This window comes from Hippichthys cyanospilos, chromosome 16 (assembly GCF_059441005.1).
Source record: "Hippichthys cyanospilos isolate Australia breed blue-spotted pipefish chromosome 16, RoL_Hcya_1.0, whole genome shotgun sequence".
Classification (NCBI taxonomy): domain Eukaryota; kingdom Metazoa; phylum Chordata; class Actinopteri; order Syngnathiformes; family Syngnathidae; genus Hippichthys; species Hippichthys cyanospilos.
In genome coordinates this window covers 5,221,476-5,243,059 of record NC_142384.1, presented here as the reverse complement: position 1 = coordinate 5,243,059, position 21,584 = coordinate 5,221,476, and the positions used below count along the sequence as shown (strand labels likewise).

Here is a 21,584-nt window from a genome sequence, read left to right as displayed (position 1 = left end):
CCGTGTTAGGGTAAAAGAGGGTCGGAAAATGGTTGGCACTGAATAAGTTAACGCTTGTGGGGTATTTTGTCCTATCTTTTGATCTTTACACCAAATGCATTTCACATCAAAGGGAAAGCAAACACCAGGGAGCTGAAATTTCACCCAGTGACCATTTAGTAATCACTCTATCAGGAGCGTGCCATCCCTTAACTAAAATACTGACAGGAATACTGTAAAATTCAGACTCTATTTTTTATCATGATTTGAGTCCTGCAGTTTATATTCCAGTCCGGTTTATCTGCAGTTTATCTTTGGAGCCACCAGGCGCAATGCCCCCGTAAGGCAAATGCGAGTATAGTATCTGTTCAAGGTGTCAATTTATGGAAAACTATGAAACAACTGAAAAGATGGGAATCAATGGCTGCGGTCAAAATTATTTTTAAAAACATTATTAAAACATAAAAATTATGCATGAGTTGAATAAGATCTCCTACATGTCACATGTACATTTGAGAGAGATATTTATCTCTCAAATGTATAAATGAATGTATGTATGAAAAAGTTGGTGTGTGTGTATATATCCATTTATATGTAGTCAGTTGAAGATATGATGTTGCTGTTAAAAAATATTAATAAAAAAGAAAAAAAGGTGTTTTAGTGATGTTACAGCCTGCAGCTTTGAGTCTGGTGCGGCTGATCCGTGACAATTTTTTCGTCCTCAATTTTTGCTGCTGCAATTAGTATGCCACTGCGACTTATAGTCTGAAATTTACAGTGTTAAAATTATAATCCAGAATGAATGAAAAAAAGTCTCTTCTTATTTTATTTTTGGGCCATATCCAGCAGCCCTAGATTTGAGCATATTTTTTAAAAAAAATTCTGAGAGAGTATAAATAATTCTCATTGCACTGACACTCAAAGTAAATATTTGCCTCAGACACATTGTCATTTTTATTTAAATAAAATCATATAGGAAAAATACAGTGTCAGGTAAGAGACTTTCAAGCTTTCCATGCACGTCACAATTAGACCCTCCCCCGGGTTTAGAACTAAACTGAGGCTGTAATTAATCCCTCCCTAAATGTAACCTGTCCCTTGCTGCCTCATTTTCTCCATTGGAGCTTCTCAAACATAAGCAAGCAAGACATTTCTATGAAGGCCAAAAGTGTGCAAATCCAGGCCCAAGGCTTCCTCTTTCATATCACATGAGCCGGAAACCAGATAGGGAACGGAAAGGAATGCAAAAAACAAAAGCTGACGGCATTCCCTGATTAATTGTTACATTTGCATTTGATATCAGGAAGCTGTGGCTAGAACCTCAGGTTTATCTCAACGGTCTTAAATCCAGATGATTATTGTCAAAAGAAAAGTTAAATGAGCCGAAAGCAAGACAGACGAAACAATCACATAAGTGGCAGATAATAGTTTGGGTCGGGGTGATAACGCGAGTTAGGGGTGAGTTTAGCACCTGCTCTTGGCTTATCTGCTGCGTTTGTGTGCCCATATGATAAGCAGGTCATTACGGCTGCTAATAGTCGGCCTGTGGAGACGGGGTCCACCCAGCAGCCTGCTGGGAGCAACAATGTGGTCAACCGAATACAGAAAATAGAAAAGAAGCACATTGGCAAAATGCTTTTAATCATACTTATCCTCCTGGGACTCTATGCATTTTGTGTCCGCTGTTGTGTCCAATTTGTCTCAGCAAGACAGCAAAGTAATTGCAACCCAGGCAAACACACGAGATATCACTGCAAAGGCCAGGATGTCCATGAATGAGTACACCAGGACTTGGTAGAGTGCTTGAATGAGTCAAAAGATAAATACCAAAAACACACCCCACACACTCACACACACACACACACACACAAACACTTGCATACTTGACACGCTGACTATAAACATCATTATTATCTATAAAAATAATATAACATGTATCCTTTTTTACATTAACAAAAGAAATATAAATCACCTTTCAACAACTGTTCATTATTTTTTACAGTGTTTAGTCTAATATAGAAACAAATAAGCAAGTGCATCAAAGTGCCTGTAATAAAAAAAAAAAAAAAGATGAAAATTTGTATTTTATTGCAACCATGCTTCACATGACAAAAAACAAAGCCTTTTCCCTGGGGTCATCCGCGCCTTCCCTGGCATCACCTTGCGCCCCCACAGGGGGCCCGCCCCACTATTTGATAAGCACCGTACTAGTGATAGAACCTTTTCTCCCAGACCCATTTCTGATATCAATAATACGCAGGCAAGGAGGTCAACAAATGATATTTGGAGTCAATATATATTTTCAGTAAAAGGGAAAACAAGGATGTCAATACACAAATAAATAATACCTTTGCCGAACTTTTACAATTCACTTCCAAATATGTATTTAGACTTGGTTTCCCCCCCAGATGCAGACATTCAATCCCAAGTACTTTTTTCCCCCATTCATTCACACCTCAGCAGCATCCGCGTCACCTGTCACTAGCTATGAGAATGAAGAAGAACAGAAGCGAGTGATTAAAGAGCGCAAGACGTCATCAGCAACTTGCTCCCAAGTCCTTGAAAGACTGCATTTCGCCCCACAAATCCCACAACAATTAAACTCTTGTGCAGCGGTTTGCCATTGGCTGTGATTAGCAAACACGACAGCTGAACAAAACCTGCACGATTTCATGGAGTCGTGACGACCGCGTTACATATCTGGCCGCGCTTATTAAGCCCCGCTGTGTTATGACGATTTCCATTGCCGCATGACTTCTAATCAACGACATGAGCCACCCAAGCGCAAGTTTTCTCCGACTGTCCCGTGTTACACTCCATCCTGACGTGCAATCAGAGGCCTGCTGCCCTGTGCCAAAGCAGAACGTACGTAAATTGCTAGCTGATGAAAGACTGGAAAGATTGTGTTTTCTTCAACAGGATCGCCTCGTTGTTTTCCTCTCGAAGGGCCGTAATGGATTAGCCCTCATGAAACACTATTCTGGCTGCCCGCGAGCCACCTTTAGACATTTTTTTTTTTCCCAGCACACCCTTCACTTGTGAAAGCCAGAAGCAGGGACTAAATATCTGGGAAAGATGGAAAGATGGAGTGGGGGGCGAACTGTGTTTGTGTACCAGCGTTGCCATCACAACCAACAACACAACACGATATAACACACATACACCAAAAGGCATCCATCCCACCTCCTAAACCGCATCTGTCCGTGTCTAATCCGAGACCCCCTTGACCCCCGCACGTGTTGTGTGACAGCGCATCGGATCTTCTAAGGCAAGCAACACTGACACACAGTGGCCACCCATGCAACACACCTCAACATCGCTAATAACGTCAATTGCAATTCCAAACATCTTCACGACAAACTTTGAGATATTACATTGTGGTGCCTTGAGATTAGAGATACACAAATATGTTTCAAATCATTTTGATTTAAAAAAAAAACGATTCTGAAATTAATCTTACACCCAAAAATCTGGATCGTAACGAATCGTGAGACAGATTTCTGCTCCTAATATATACGACGGTTTACGACGTCCTTGTCTTATGTTTTTTTACACCTTACGATGTGAACCGCGACATCTTTTTGTCCCCTCTTTATGCCATTTCCGTCGCTTCCAACATGGCGGTCAGTGTGTGTGCATGACTCTGCGAGTCACTGCGTGCTCATATATTGATACATGCGTCATTGCCTACGTCACTACAATGCCACACAGCCAATAAAATAATATATAAAATAATAAAATAAAATAATAAAATAAAAAATATATATATAATTATATATATATATATATATATATTTTTTTTTTTTTTTTACCTTATAAATGTTATATATATAAATGTTACGAGATTAATCCGTTCCGCGGTTGGCCTCGTAAGGCAAATTCACCATATGGCGGACAATTCAAACCTATTTTAAATAGCTAATGCGTTTATAACCCCAGGTAAAAACATCAAAATTGTACATACATATTAAAAATTGGTACCAATATAGTAAGTATGGTAAGTATATAGTAAGTGCTACGTATATATAATATAGATGTGTACATTCAGAAAACATCATAGATAAAAAAATATAGGAAGGATTTAGAAAGGATATAGAAAGGATTTATTTACCTTTGAGTGGCGCTTGTTATGCCCATATTACCTACTAAGGGTAGCCTAGGCTAGGCTAGCGTTGTATTTCTTGATTAACTCCAGCTTCGTTCCCATATAAATCATCTTCTTACTTCTCTCTTTAACATCACTAGACCCATGGCTAACTCATTCAAGTTTGAATTATGCAGTAAAATGCACTATAAATACGGCTTTGTAACCACTCTCGATATAACAAAGCTTTACCATTCCGCCATTTTGAAACGTGTGAGGAGATGCTGACCAATAGCAGACCAGCATTGCAGCGACGCGTTGCATGTACGCAGTTAGGCAGTTAGGCAGTTAAGCATGCTCAGGCATTGATATTCGTTTGGTATTTGGTAAGCTAATGTTTATTTTGAAGTTGGCCTTCTGTTACTGTGATGCATAAATACAGTACTTGCTATTTCATTTTAGCATGACTTCTTTTTGGTGACGTATACTAAATATATATATTTTTTAGTTGAGTTATTCCAGGACTTCTTTCACCCTGAAATCTAACCATTGGTCAAGGTCCCTTTAAAATGCTGATATAATGTATGAGAATATAATATCGTACCTTCTCTCATTATCATCCAGGTGAGCAAACAGAACATTCTTAGAGATGGCTTTGGCCAAAGCGGTCATGGTCTTGTAGTCCTTTGGGATCACCTGTGTAGACCAAAAATTGATAGTCAATGTATTTAAAATACACTCCGCCTGACTTCAAAAGTGGACCCGGTTGAGGTAATTAAAGAGTCGAGCCGATCGGAATATCCTCCACGTGTGCGCGTGTATTTTCGGGAAAGCCCATCTGTTCGGGGACTGTCCTTGAAATGACGCAGGAGCCTGGAAATTGCCAAGGGGCCTGAACTCATTCATAAAACATGCATTTTCATGTACCGCGCATATGCGCCACATCAAAGTCACACAAGTCAGCTTGCTGAAATTCTTTATACCAGATGAGAAATCAAGACTTCTCTGTGCATGGATGAGACAGAGGAGACGTAATAAGTGTTTTTGTTCCAAGAAGACCATGGCGGTTGAAGTGATACGGACGTGCTGTGCAAAAAAAGTTCAAGCAACAGATGTCGCCACAAAAAGGCGACCACGCGGCACTGTGCGCAACATGCACACAAAACAAAATTGCGGGAAGTGGTCAGATGAAGCCGCCGTCTTGTAGGGATTGAGAAAGAAGCCTGGAAAATCACCGTGATAAGAATAAAACCCATTTTAGACTGGCTGATGCAGTTTATTCATAAAAAAAAAATAAAATAAAAAAAGTTTTTTCACAATAAAAAGAATTGTTTTTGTTGCAAACATAATGAAAAAAATAAACTAGTTTTTTTCTTTTTTTGTGTGATTTCACTTTGAATTTTGGAGTCTTGATACCATGAGTCTTGGTCTTGCCTTTGTCTCAAAGCTCAAAAGTCTTGATTTTGTCTCAGTCATAACCTACAAAAATCTTGACACTGTCTTTATCTTGACATCCAAAAATCTTAGTCTTATCTGGGAATTGATTTCTGAAAGTCTTAGACTTGCCTTGGTCACAACATCCAAATGTCTTGGTCTTGTCTCAAACACAGTTTTCAAAACTCTTGGTCTTGTTTCGGTCTTCACTGTCAAAAGTCCTAGCCTTGTCTTGGACTTGACATCCAAAAGTCTTGGGCTTTTCTCTGTCTCGTTTTCCAAAAGTTTTGATCTGTCCTACCATCGACTTACAAAAGTCCTGGCCTTGCTTTTGTGTCAACATCCAAAATCTTGGTCTTATCTCAATTATGACTACCAAATTTCTTGTCCTTGTCTTGTTTACAATGTCCAAAGTCTTGGTCTTATCTCTGTCTCCGCTTTCAAAAGTCTTGCTCTTGTCTCTGTCGTGACTGCCAAACGTCTTAGCCGTGTCTTGATCTCAACGTCCAAACATCTTGGTCTAGTCTCAGTTTCAACCTCCAAATTCCTGGCTTCGTCTCAGTCTTGAATACCGAAGGTCTTGGCATTGTCTTGGTCTCAATATCCAAAATCTTGGTCTTGTCTCAATCTTGACTACCAAATTTATTGATGTCTTGATCTAAACGTCAAAAATCTAGGTCTTGTCTCGGTCTCAAGCTTCAACAGTCTTGTTTTGGTCTTGACTGTGAAATGTTTTAGTCTTTGATTGGTGTTAGAATAATTGTAATTGGTCTCAACATCAGAAACCCTTGGCCTTGTCTCAACATACAAAATCTTGGGTCTTATCTCAGTCTCGACTACCAAATGTCTTTACCTTGCCTTGGCCTCTACATCCCAAAGTTTTGTTCTTGTCTTGAACACAAACTCCAAAGGTCTTGTTGTTTTGGTTTCTGCCTTCAAAAGTCTTAGTCTCCTCTCGGCCTTGACTGTCAAAAGTCTTGATCTTATCTTCGTCACAAACTTTAAAAGTCTTGGTCTTGTCTTGATGTTGCCCTTCAAAAGTCTTGGTCTTGTCTCGGTCTTGACTGTCAAAAGTATTAGTCTTTTATTAGTCTCAACGTGAGAAAGTCTTGGCCTTGTCTTGGTCTCAACATGCAAAATCTTACAATCAATATCTCAGTCTTGACTACCATATTTCTTGGCCATGTGTTGGCCTCAAGATCCAAAATCTTTGTCTTGTGTCAGTCTGAACCTTCAGAAGTCGTGGTCTTGTCTTGGACTCAGCTTTGAATAGTCTTGGTCTTATTTCGGTCTTAACTGTCAAACGGCTCAGGCTTTTCTTGATCTCAAAGTCCAAAAGTCTTGGTCTTGACTCCCAATGGTCTTGGTCTTGCCTTGGTCTCAACATCCAAAAATCTCCCTCAATTATTGTCGTGGTCCCATTTGCTGTGGTTCTGACAACAACTGTTTGGACTACAACTCAGATGAAAAAATTATGGTATCAGTGCATCCAAACACCCAATTCTTCTTGTTTTCTTAATAAAACTACAGAAATGTCAGTAGATGTAATCTTCCAATGGGTACAGTAGTTAAACTACGTTATTTTCCCAGTATTTGAACGCTGAAGGGGCGCAAATTGAGCACCACAGTTGATTGTGTTTATCCCCAAGCAGAAACAGCAAAGTGTGATTGCATACTCAGAGGTATACAACCAAAAAAAAAAAAAAAAGCCTCACTATCCATGAAGTGGTCAACAAGTACGGGCATACGAGGTAATTTGACATAATTCTGCTGTGGCTTTCTGAGTGATTGCATGTTCGTGTGAACGCGTCTCTGCTGTCGCCATTGACACGAAAGAAACGCAAGGCTGACGACGGGGGCGTGCTCATTGCCATGGCGATGGCATGCAATCACATGTGAGCAATTTGACACACTTGATGCGCTGGTGTGAGCACAACTTGGTATTAGCAACTAATAAATACGTTAGTATATATAACGTATATGTATATATGTATATGTTTACGTATAGATTTATACTGATACACGTACAGTATATTCGTGTGTGTGTATATATATATATATATATATATATATATATATATATATTTATTTTTTGAGAATTACTGCATTGTATTGTAATACAATCCTAAGCAAATGCATTTCTCACCTTGCGCACATAGCTGACGGCATCTTCTTCGGTGTAGACCTCGGCGCTCACCCCTCCGCGGCGACGACGGGCCTTGACCACCGGGTTGGGTGGCGGGGGGGACACCTCATCGTCATGCGAATCCGACTGGCTGTTAGACTTCTGCCTTGCCATCATTTGCTTGCATTCTTCCTGTAAAAAGACGTACAAGGAATATAAATGCGAGTTGATATGGAGATGGAAAAGAAACCTAGCAAGGTCAAACAATTTGAACTTGTAAGTGAAAAGTCACGCGCGCAAGCCGCGGGGTTATCTGCGAGAGAACGAGACAGCGGCTTGCCTCTGGCTGAATGTTGCTTCAAGTGGCGAACACTCCACGGGCGCTGAATTATTGATTGCAAACTTGATTAACACATTAGCATGCAGGCGCGCTAATATGTGAGCTGGAGGACACTGCCGACGGGATGATCATTTGCTCCTCTGCACTGCGTACAAATGGTGTGTCGCTAATAAAATGGCAGCCATCTTAGGCCAAGTGGCCTTCATTTGTTTTAAATGAGATATACTATAGAAAATGTGGCTGCGCAACAACAAGTGTGAAATTAACAATCGATCAATCACAAAACATCTTTTGCTTGCTAGCTAAAAATTCTATATCGTGTCCCAAAAAGATTCTGGCCACGACATGATGGGCACGACATGATGGGCAAGACTAGGTGAAGATCCATAGTCATTTTGAAGCCACTAGTGGTTCACAATCATTTGATTTTTTTTTTGGCTTTCTTGTGAAATCTTAAGTTGTCAAAGAGGCTGAGTATTATTACTAGTATACTATTAATAATCGGTATTAGTACCTGAATTGAATTGGAGTAAATGAGAGTAAATACAATACATACAATTCAAAATTCAGGTACTAATACTGATGATTAATTGTTAATAGTGACATTTGGAGCTGCTATTCATTTTGATCAATGATTGGCTTTAAAATTGAAAATAACAAACAAAATTCCAGCCTATTTGTGTTTAAGCATGTGTTTATTGAACAATTTTTCAGATTTTCATTGTAACTTCTTTTTTTATTTAAATTTTGGACACCATACATTTTGTTGCAAATTTTTAAGGAGGCCCTAATAAAGTAAAAGAAATAGTGAACAACTCAATAGCTCCTTATACTTTTCTATTCTAAATAAAGCAGTCAAAACTTTCTATACACAATTATAACATTTTTGTGACGTCAAACAAAAATAAAAGGTGTACCCAGAGTCAGCAGAATCTCCTATAAAGTTCACTAAAAAATTAAATGTTGATTTATTATCAGGTGACACATTTTTAAAGTCTGATGTCAAAACCCTTAAAAGTACTGAATATCACACTGATGTATGCATTTATTTTGTTGCCTTTTATATGGATTATCATTAGTGGCGCAATTTTCCGGCAGATAAACCAGAAATAAAACAGATGTTATACAATCTGTCTTCTGAAGTTGCTGAATAAGATATGCCTAAAGATAACAATCCAAGTGCAGTCACAAATAAATTAGACACAGAGGGCACAGCACTTTTGTTTTACGCCTTTTTTTTCCAGCCAAAATTGCTTTGTGCTGGTTTGGAGGCACTTTGCTGAAAATTGAAAAAAGCTTGAACATTTGTCCTCATTGGGATTCAGTGGTACATCCAAAACACGGGCAACCATTTAAACTCTCATGAAAAAATCGGGGCAATTTCAAATCATCAAACAACCTGACATGCATGTTTTCTGGACTGAACATTTATTTTGAGCTGTCTCTGTACTCTACAAGAGCGGGAAGATCTGTGAAGATCAGCACTTTTCTGCTTCGATCGCGACGGGTATTATGATGCAGCAACTAGCGCAACAATGATATGGGAATCAAATAACGGCAAAAAAGACGGACAAAAAAAACATCACGCACTGTCTATATTCTTCACTGCAAAACTTGACTCATGACTATGTAAAACGAAGTGACATAAACACACAGATGTACACAAACATACATGTGTTTGTACCCCTATACTTGTGAGGACATCCATTGACATAATGCATTTACCAGCCCCTCGTCTTAGCCATCAGAAATTTTTGCCTCACCCTAGCCCTTAACCTAACCTCAAGCAAAATCAAATTTCAACAGATACTCCAAAAGTCTTGGCCCTCAAAGAGGTCAGAATTTGCAAGGTCCACCAAAATGGTACCCATAAGTCCAAGAGATCCCCACAAAGACAGTGAAACCCACCCTGTGACAAAAAACCAATGGCCCTAACCCCAAATCTTGACTATCAGAGATGTTTGCCTAGCCCTTACCCTAACATCAACTCTAACCCAATACAAACCTATAATCTAAAAAGCAAGTCTTGACCATAAAAAAAATGTTGAAAAAACTTGTAAGTCCAAGAGGTCCCCACAAAGACAATGAAACGCACATTATTGCAAAAACAAGCGCGCGCGCACACACACGCACATCTGGGTGCTTTCCATCTCATTGGGGACCTACCATTGACATAATGCATTTTCTTGCCCCTCCTCCTAACCTTAACCATCAGAAATGATTGCCTAACCCTAACCTCAACCAAAATATAAAATCAACTCTAAACTGTACTCTAAAAGTGAGTCTTGACCCTTACAAAGGTCTGAACCACTGGGGTCCGCCTAAATGGTCCCCACAGGTATAAAAGGTCCCCACAAAGACAGTAAAACCTGGGATTTGGTCCCAACCATGTGGAAATAAAACAAGCCCCCCCCCCCCCCCACACACACACACACACACACACACACACTCACACACACACACACATTCTTGCTAACTGCCTGAGGACTGCCAGCCAGTAGTAGCAGAATATTGAGCAAAACATTTTTTTTTCACATTCAAGTGTGCATTTGTAGGATTATTTACCATATCATGAAGCGACCCTAGCCGGGTCGTGCGTCACCACAGCCCGTCAATAAGCATGGTACCAGCGCCTCAATGGGCAGCGGCACGTGCCAAAAGCCGATTCACGCGCGGCGGCGGCATGTCGGCAAGTTAGTCAGGAGTCAGCGTGAGTAAGCAGAGAATCCCAGTATGGTTGAAAAGTGGACCAAGTCAGCGGCCGCAATTCCCCCAAGGCACGGCGCCGGCGGCTCGGGAGAACTGATGAAAAGACCGATGGCGGCGAAAAGCTCGGCCGCTCGCTCACTCTTGCTTGCTCTGCCTCCCTCTCTCCCTCGCAAACAACACAATCGGGTGGCGCAATCAGCGGGCTGGTCTCGCTTCGCTTCTGTCGCTACGGCAACGGGAGCGGCGTGAGCATCTTGCGTAGTGGATGCTGAAGCTGTGCAGGAAGTGGCTCACGCACAAACACAGCCGCTCTTGCCTGAATTTGCGAGAGCCAATCACAGAGCACTGGACCAGTACCGGTAAAAATGAAAAGCACTGAAGTAATCAGTTACTTGGGAAATTAAGTAATCAAGTAAACTAGTACTTTAGATAAATACACTTTAAAAATGACTCATATAATTACCTATTATGGATTGGACACAACTATTTGGGTTTGTAATGCGCAAAACAACCGCCAAAAACTCTTGTTTTATACAAGGCAACCTAAAAAAAAAAACTATAAAAAATATAATTTGGGGTCAAATTGATGCAAATATTGGGTCTTTTTTGTTTTTAACCATAATTGAATTATTTTCGTCCCAAATGATTTTAGAATGTAACTATTAGAGTAATCAAGTACTTTAGGTAGTCAAATAAAAGGTAATCAATCACTTTATGTATTTGAGTGAAAATTAATTACTTTAATATTATACTATATTATTTATTTATATTAGTATCAGCCATTTCTAGACCCTCATTTAGCCAAATACTGGGAAAGATATAAAACAATAAATTATATTAAAGAAAAAGAGACCTCTATAGGATATTTTGTAAAACATTTCATTGAAAATTAAAACTTTTTTTTTTTTTTTTACACTTTAAATTTGGACACTCAAGATTTTCCTTTTAAATGAAAATGAATATCAGCTGCAAAGTTGGCTTCATTATTTTTAAAACTATTTTTAATATTTTCACCTTTACTGATAATTCATTTTGGCTCCATGGTTTTTTTTCCCTATACTCATTATTTTCACTTTATCTGAAATTGAATATTGGCTCTAATTATTGATTATCAGCCTCATTGATGAATAGTAATTGGCATTGGTGTTGCCCCTGAAAGAAAGCATATCAGTTTGTCTTAAAGTTGATCTTAAATAAATGTTTAAATAAATCAAGCCACAGTGTCCCAGCCATATTGAGCTGCTTAAAAAAATGTCATACAGTGACAGGTGTCAAACTGTCTTCAAAGAGGCAGCTTGTTGACTCAACGTGGCAAGGAGCTAATCAGATTGTGCGCTGTTTTGATATTTCCTCCCCCAAAAAAAGTAAATAATTTTTTTTCAAAACCATGGAAAACTGTGAAACCGCTTTTTGGCCATTGCATAGGAATTACTGACGTTTTTTTATATTATTGAATTCAGGATGACTGAGATACCAGGCTGTTAGATCATGGCTATTAGGTTACTAAAATTAGTGTGGGATTTCTGGAACTACTTTGAGATTAGTGCAATTGCTTTGTGATGATTGCAGTGAAAATCCATGTTGATGAATTTTGGACTAGTTTGACCCAAATGGCAGTTTGCACTAAACAGAAGGGGACGCGGAGGGGGTGTGCGTACATCATCCCATATATTCCTTCTGGGCGCCAGACGCTGTTCCCATGGCTGGCAAAGCTCCGCCCACACACTCAAGTTAGCGAGCGAAGCATAAAGTGGGGACATTTTGTGAGCCACATTATGTTGTTGTTTTACTGTACTGCTAATTCTGGTCTCAAATAGACGCACTGAAGCATTACAGTCACATGATAGTCCTATGAATAGAATAAACAACATTTTATGATTTATTTTATTTTCATTCATTTTTATTTATTGTATTTTTTTTCTAAATAATATATGCAAAAATAAGCTTTTTGTTAATGTATTTATTTTTATTTTGTATGTCACTGAGCTCATTGAAAACTCATATTGCCAGATATTTTGAAGAATATGTATTTGGTCGCTGGACATTTGTGCTTTATTGCATCCTCATTAATAATACAGTTATTTTAATACCTTCAAAAGAGAAATATGGAAAATTAAGCTTTGAAGTCACTTTTTTTTTTTTTTTTTTGCAAGTTATTCCCCTTCTTGTAAACTGTTTGCACAACCAGACATTTTGAATATTTGGCCGCTGGATGTTTGTGAGTTGTTTTATATTTATTTATTTTTTATTCATTGTATTTTTTTCTAAGTAAATACACAAAAATAAGTTTTTTGTTAATGTGTTTATTTTATATTCTGCATGTTATCGCACTCCTTGAAAACTGCTCGGACAACCAGGCATTTTGAAAAGTATTTAATTGGCCGCTTGATGTTTATGCTTTATCATATTCTCGTTAATATTGTATTAATTTTAACATTTTTTAAATGAAATATTTTGTATTAATAAATTGAGAAAACTTGAGAGAAGATGTCCACATGTAAGTCAAAGGTTACTCAACATTTAACTGTTTTCTGCAGTGAAGAAGGTATTTATATTGATCATTAATTTGATGACCACATTATTTTTCATGTGCAATTTATACTTTTAGAAACACATTTTGAGGCTTGCTGTTGACTGGAAACACATTAATGTAGATTGTAGAGAAATATTGTCACATAAAACCTAATATATATATATATATATATATATATATATATATATATATATATATATATATATATATATATATATATATATATATATATATATATATATATATATATATATATATATATATATATATATATATATATATTATTATTTTTTTTTTTTTTTTTTTTTTTTTAGGTCAAATTGTGAATGTCACATGAGTCGTAAACACAGTAATCTAAATGTCATGTTCATACCAGCAGGAGCGCACATAATATTTTATTGTATAGAAAAATTTGAGGTCAACTTTCCCTTCACCTCCGAAAATTGCTTTTGCACAAATGAATCCTCCATTGAAAATTTTGAGGTTGACTTTTCCTTCAACTCAGAAAATTGCTTTTGCACAAATGAGTCCTCCATTACACAGCGAGCGAAGTGAAGGCAAGCCAGAGATTAATCCAAAGGAACAAAGCCCCTAACAATAGGCGGCACACAATCACAAAATGATGGCCCAAATGTACCGTCTAATGTTGCGGCTATTAAACCATCATCCGCTTTGGTTTCCGTTCATTTACGCATGACGGGCCACATTAAGACGGGCCTCTCTCGTTTGCTTCATTCCGCACCAATTTGCAACAGGCGCATCAAAAGTTCTGACAGCCCCAAAAGCTGTATTACTAAGTATAATCTTTCAAACCAGCCATTAGAAAAGCAATCTACACAGCATCTCCTGCTGAAAAAATGTCATCTTTAAGAATAAGAGCATTATACGTATGAGAAAATAGGAATAATTTGTTACCTTCAGCATTGGCCCTGGTTGATGCACAGTTCACTCGCCACTGAGGGTGCAAGCCAAAACAACAGGCCACAAAAGCACACAGGTAATGAAGCATGGAGATTTGTCTACTCATCACTCTGTTCCAGCCCATTACAGCACCACAATGGACACAAAGTCCGCTCTACATTTTTTTTTTTTTTTTGGGGGGGGGGGGTTGTGTGTGCCCATGTTTTATGGAATTCCTGGCAATGAAACTATTTTCTCTTTTTGTGGCTTTGACAAACAAACGCACACATTGCCGATGCATAGTGACTGAAATTCTCTAGAAACATAAGATTTAAATCAGTGGTTCTCAAATGGGGGTACAATACCACTTCAGGGGTCCCTGAGATTTTAATGTTTTTTCCTTTTTCAGGTATCAGCACTTCTAATTCAACACTTTTTAATGCCATGACAGGAACAGTACAGCTTTTTTTTCAAATCAAGCGCAAATTAATTAGAAAATGAAGCAACTTAAAGCCAAATTGTGTCATAGGGACTTTTTTCATTTTTTCTTTAACTGGATACAAAATATCAGTATTATTTTTTTTCAGTCACGTACCCCTTGCCAGCAATTTGCATCAGTGATTGACAATGTGCATTCGTACACAATAAAAGAATTAATATAATGTTTCATATATATATATATATATATATATATATATATATATATATATATATATATATATATATATATATATATATATATATATATATATATATATATATATATATATATTATAAAATGTTTATATATGTATTTCTTTTTTCAGCTTACGACATGGATTGTGACGTTTTTCATGACCCTTTTCACGTCATGACCCTAGAGTGTATTTGTGTTGTGTTGTGTTGTTGCAGTTGGGTTTTTAGGTAATTTTTTGTATTTTCTGGTCACATCAAACTGCCTGCGCAGCAACACACCACTCAGATGCTGGTCTGCAATTGGTCGGCGTCACAGTCAAAATGGCGGCATGCTACCCACTGGATCTCGTGAAATAACTATTTATTGTGCATTTTACTGCTTAATTCAGCTAGTGATGTTAAAGATAAAAAGTAAGAAGATGATTTATATGGAAATGAAGCTGGAGATAACCAAAACATACCATATATATATATATATATATATATATATATATATATATATATATATATATATATATATATATATATATATATATATATATATATATATATATATATATATATATATATATATATATATATATATATATATATATATATATATATATATATTGAGAGAGCGCAAGAGGGGGAGTGCCTGGTGACTGTAGCTGTGATTTACAATAAACAAAATGGGCTACAGTACATGAGATGCCTATGTTCCAATTGATTTGCTCTTAATTTGAAAACAACCATGTATTGTTCCTTTCACCGATGAGTATTGAATTTGTGTTACATTGCATTAAATCGCTTTAAATATGAGATGCTAACACCTTGCAGGAACCCTGTTAAAATCTCCCATACCCATTAAATTATTTCCATGTTCCCTTGTTTGAGAGTGCTGTTCTCAATTACTAAAATACCAGAAGGGAAAATCAGCAGCCTGAAAGTGTGTAAAACCCAACACCATACACACAAGCAGTAAATACTGACACTCAGAACTGGAAAACGAGGGGGACCACCGGGTAAGGTAGCGAAAGAGAACAAACGGGGTTTCAGGAGCGGGTCACTGCATGCACTGTTGAATGATGATTCAACAGAAGGCCCTGCTCCTGGCAGCACAGCAATGATACAGGTACATGACCACAGTCAGATGACACCCGGCTGATCTACTGCTCTATTTTAGGTGCAGGGTCACAGGATTGACCTCGGGCAAAATCAGGACTAGATACACAAAAGTCATCTTTATGCAGCACTACACTTGTTAGTGTAGTGCTGCACAAGAAAGAGTTAATGAATTGGAATGTCGATTTTCAATCCCCGCTAAATTGCATTCAATATGTTTAAGTGTCTGCAGGGTTCTAAAATGGCTGCCACTCAATAAATGAAGTAATTTCACCTCTTGATTAATTTAGTATATAACTACCTAAAGTAATCCATTACTTTAGTACTTCACTCATTTAGTACCTGACATTTTGAATCTTCCTTTAGCCAAACACTTGAAAAAAAATAGGAAAGAAATATAAACAAGTACTTGGGATTAAATGTCTGGACCCTTGAAAAATGTAAAAATATGTCTCTAGGATTGAATGAGTTAATAGCCAATGGAGATGAAAGGCAAAAAAAAATGAAGAAATAACATTAAAACAGCAACCATATAAGCATATAGTGCACTGTTATATTTTTTTATTTACATCATGCAGTAACATAGAGGTGGAGTTGCATGGTGGCCAGGGGTGGCTATACCACACCTAGTCACTCTGGGCACCAATGCAGCAGAAAAAGAAAAATATATTAACCTAAAAACAGCAACCATGTTAGCATGCACTGCATAAAGCATTGAATGCAGAAAGTAGGGAGATGAAATTTCACCCAGAAGTTCAAAATGGCTTGACTATTAAGCTATCACACTACTAAAAGAATACCATCCTTTAGGTAAAACACTGTGAGAATTATATGGAAGAAAATGACCAAAAATGGTCAAAATACTGCTTAATGGTTAATCACTCCCACACCAGGGGGCAAATTTCTGAGATTTGTCTGCAATTTTACACGCTTTTCATACATGACGTTTAATTACATTAACGGCACATTTTAATTTAATTCATATAGAGCATGAATCATTTAATTTCATGAAACCCTGACTAGGCACCTCTCAATGAGGATTTGTGACATCCTAGCCACCTGACAGAAAATGTTCAATCTATAACCCTAGATCACTATTGAGTAGGGGCTGCTAATTTGTTTCAAATAGGCTCAATCAAAAAATTTTGGAGAATGATTCCTTTTTTTAAAAACCAGAATTGAGTTGGCGTTATTATAAAAACAGAAGAAACAATAGTTTCCGCCTTTATAAACACCACACCCCAGTGGCCACTGGATATAATGTGGATATAAAAAGTCTACACACCCATTTTATTAAATGCCAGAATTTTGTGATATGTAAAAATGACACCAGGGGAAATTATCAAGAAACTACCAAACTCTGTAGAAGTCAATTAAAAAAAAAAAAAAAAAAGTGATTGTATGAGTTTAACTTGGCTCTTGATATGTAAAAATGATTAGGAAACTACCAAACTATGTAGAAGTCAATTGATTAAAAAAAAAAAGTGATTGTATGAGTTAAACTCAAACTCTTGGTATGAGTTTAACTTGGCTCATCAGACCCAAACAGATTTTCCCACATGCACTTGAGAGATTTTAATTGTGTGTGGGTTTTTTTTTTCAAACTTTTTAAACCAAGGTCATAAATAACTAATCACAAAAACAGGGGTGTGAAGACTTCATATATCCAAGATAAGTGCACTCTAAGCCAGTCATATTTAGCATGGAATCTTATGTATGTAATTTTATGTATGTAAGTAAATGTAGTAGGGAATCATTTAAATATCCCTATGTAGATTTTTTATTTAATTAGTTATTGTTAACATAGTGTAGCATTTTTATTCAAAGAAATACACTGTCAAAGTGACATACAATATGTCACTTTAAGAACACAGTCATCTGACACAACGCCTAAAAGCTGTTTTGAGTTGACACGTGAAGCATAACAGTGGCGCCTGTTGTGTGATTGAAATCATCTCATGATGCACTCATGGGCAAAAGAACAACCAAGGAACACAAACATAACAATTTTAGAGCGCTGAATTAATTATCAACTGCATGAATGTTAGAAGCAACTAGATGATGATGTTACACAATAAATAAATACAAAACTAAATAAATAAATTTTCTATCACAATGGCACTGTCTGTTTTTGTATTTGATGGGGCAGCTCATTAAAATATTTGGAAAGTCAGATTTTCATTTCTCGAGGCACATTGCAAAAAATGTCCTTTGAGTTGCATTTTCAACCTTTATAATTATATCATTACATTGGATATTAAATTAATTGTGTGTTTTTTTTACATTCTGTTTCATGTTTTTTTAATCAAATAATCATTGTTTTACTTTTTTCCGCATTATGACCATTTATAAATAATATTAACATTCAATTATGACCTTATTAATATTTTTACATTTCTATCATCATCATTACGTTTCTCTAATTTCACCCCCATCGGACAACAAAAATGAATTTACAATATTATGTTTTTTCCTCGTTTTTTTGGCACTTACTATTTTTTTTCCACCAACTGAGTAAAGTGTCTTTTGATGTTTTTGTAGGGACATTCATTCTGTATTTGTCATAATTATTTCTAAGGCTCGGCGAGCACCAATGCCAGATATCGATATCGTGCCAGTTATTTCATGAATATTTAAGGAAATTGCTATGTTTTAAAAGATAGACATTTCTCTAAATGATCTCTAAAATGTTGTATATCAAAAGTACTAGTGGTATCGTTACATGGTGTCTAGCAAACTGGCATTGAACATCCCCAAAAGTTCATTTATGTCTTTGTAAAGTAACATACTATATATGATTTTGACCATTTTTAGTCCCTTTAAAAAAAGAATAAAATTGAATGTATTTATTTATTGACTATCTATTTATTTATGTATTTATAGCATGTGTATGCCATGCTACATGACGGATGTATTTAACCGGGATGCCGAAAATCTGCACGATATTCACGAGACGACACAAAGCCAAGACAAACAGACGCTTTTCAGTCTGGTCACCAACCTTCTCCAGCTTTTCAAAATGCTCCCGCAGGAACTTCATAGGACGTTCGGGTTTAGCGATGCACAGGTTGACAATGCACTCTTTGAGGATCTGCTGGATGTTGTGCTTCTGCACAAAAATTTCACAGCCCTTCAAACTCTCGTCTTCGTCCAGAGTGGAGGAGGAGGAGGAGGTGGCCATCTTATCTTTTATTCTCTGTGGTAGAAAACAGGGGTGGACCATGAGAGGAGGGGAGGGGAAAGAAAGAAAACAGGGTCGAAAAGAATGGCGAATGCACTGAAAAAAAATAGAAAGGAGAGGTATATTTGGGGAGTTGGACTTGTAGGGCCTTTTCTCTTTTAAATTGACCAGCATTGACCCAACTAATGAAATTGGAATCTCTAATCCATCTCTCTTCAATGGAAAGTCAACCCAACTCAAGATATTTTCTTAACATGTTCTATGTAGCCTTTTTAGTTACAATACTGTATTCGTATTAATATTGTGGTGGTGGAATAAGACTAAAGTAACAAAATCCACTTGGTTTTATCCATCTCAGGGGGCGGCCATTTTGTCCACTGTGATGTCATTTTCAGTCAACAACAAGTGGTAAAATCTCCGCCCCCTGAGATGAGTGATTCCTATTTTAGAGACAAGTGGAGCACATAGAATATATTATTATAAATAAACTTTTGGGAATGTCTCCCCCTTTAAGGACTGTGCATTTCAGAATTTGTACTTTTACTTGAGCATTTTTTTACTCTTAAAATCAGTCCATGATTTTTTTTTCTTTACACAAAAATCTGGATTTTTATGTAATAACAGAGCATGATTGCTTTTGCAGTGTCTGGAATTCATAAAAACTATAAGTCCAGGTACAAGTCGCAAGGAATCCAGTTTCAATGTCTGGCAAATGCATGCAAGGCAAACATGTTTGCTGTCAACATTGAAGGAACTGTAAGAACGTTAGCATTGTTTTCGCATGGCAAACTCTGCTCTTTTGATCCATTAAAAAAAAAAAGTAATAATGCAAGGAGCTGCAAGTAATAATGAATACAGACGTCCTTCTTGGGAATAATACGTACTGGGGCTAAACTGCACTTCATTAATATCTAAAGAGATGTTAAACATTTGCATACTTTGGTATAAGGTAGTCCGGTTAAGTCTGAGTTAAATGTTCTGAACCTCTTATGTTGATGCAGTTTATCGAGCTTGTTTTACATTTTTGTAACTTATTTTTTGAAGCTTATTTTAGTGACGGTGTGCTCGGAGTTGAAGTTTTGTATATTTGTGCCGTATTTGCTCAGGAAATTGAATTGTTTTGTAACATTTGATGCAAGCTCTTCATTGATTTGTCATAGGTTCATTTTTGTGGACATAAACAATAAATCTAATTCTAAAAAGAGAAATTGCGTGGCATGCGTGATGTATCATGACAAGCCAAGGCAGGTGAATGCTAATGCAAGGACGCGTCTTCAAAAAAAAAAAAAAATCGAACATACGACAGTCGTGCAAAACAAATCATTATTCATCTTTGCATGACCGCAAATAGAGCATTATGCACAAAACCTCTAGTGACACAGAACAGCACGTTACAATGTAGCAACGCAGTCGCTGAGCTAAGCGGCTGCAACAGAAACACAACTACGGAAACGACTGCGGACTGACCAAAAAAGGAGGCCTGCGCTCTTGGTTAAGAAAAACTCTTATACCAATAGACTCGCCACGACTCTCGTTGGGATCCCTACCGTTAATTTCAAGGGAAGGATGCCCGAATGGAAACGTTGTGTCGGTGGGCTGGGAGGCAGGCGATCGAGGTACCACTGTTGCCCTTAGCTCGGATGCTGCTGCTGTTTCTGTTGCTGCTGCTGAGCTCTGCGTCAATAGCGATGACGTCACTCGACATCCCAGCCGCAAGACGCTCCAAAAGCCTATCACGCCGTTGAAAGGGAACGACCCGAGTTGAATTATTTAGGACGTTGTTTTGTCGATTTTTACAGCAAGCGCCATTTCCAAAAATATACTCAACTAGAACCATAATCCGGACAAAATTATAAGTAGAGAAAAAATAAAATAATTCACAGTTTATCCAATACCTAGCGAGATATGAGGGAATAATCTGTCCAAAATTAAAGTGTACTATACATTAGTTGCATTAAAAACAACGAGAGCTGAATAAACGTATGAAAACAGCATATTCTAAACATATAATGCGAATGCAACGTAATTTAAGGTCAAATATAACTGACCTGCACATAACATAATAAATATAATATACCGGGTTGATAAAAAAAAATGTAAAATACATTAAAACTTCACGTTGATCATCAAAAATGGGAGGGGGTCAATAATTTAAAGCAAATAAGGAAATAAATCAGTTACTTAGTATTTAGATATTTAAGGGTCACTTTTACTACAGCTAGAATTCTATTTTGTATCAGCACAATTTTCTCAATACGTAATAAATCCATTATGTATACATTGTTTCAAATTTCATGGCACAAAAAAAATATTTATTAGTTTGCCATTCATACTGTTGTCAAAATTCAAATACATTGAACTATGGGTCAATGTAAAAAAAATCATAGGAAATTTTTAAAAAAGTAAAAAAAACGTAAGTTTTGGGGTCTTGCGACCTGTATAACAAACATACAGCAATTGAAAAAAATATCAAATAACAAACTGTAATCCAAATATAGACACGTTAAAAATAAAAATGAA

The 21,584-nt window shown here is 37.0% G+C and overlaps 1 protein-coding gene across 4 annotated transcripts in view; it reads right to left on the bottom strand.

The window, feature by feature from the left end:
- prkar1b (protein kinase, cAMP-dependent, regulatory, type I, beta) overlaps nucleotides 1–20,743 on the bottom strand; it is a 67,749-nt gene extending 47,006 nt beyond the window's left edge. For 2 of the 4 annotated variants that reach the window (XM_088437631.1, XM_088437633.1), the window contains exons 1-4: nucleotides 20,612–20,743; nucleotides 18,885–19,079; nucleotides 7,644–7,814; nucleotides 4,668–4,759 (exon numbers count right to left, since the gene is read on the bottom strand). In XM_088437631.1, coding sequence (XP_088293757.1) covers nucleotides 4,668–4,759; nucleotides 7,644–7,814; nucleotides 18,885–19,064 — 443 coding nt within the window. In that variant the 5' untranslated portion in view covers nucleotides 19,065–19,079; nucleotides 20,612–20,743. Of the gene's footprint in view, nucleotides 1–4,667; nucleotides 4,760–7,643; nucleotides 7,815–10,527; nucleotides 10,893–14,119; nucleotides 14,178–18,884; nucleotides 19,080–20,611 lie in introns of those variants that run through there. The other 2 variants (XM_088437634.1, XM_088437635.1) reach the window with 2 other exon arrangements.
- Nucleotides 20,744–21,584: the final 841 nt, after the last annotated feature.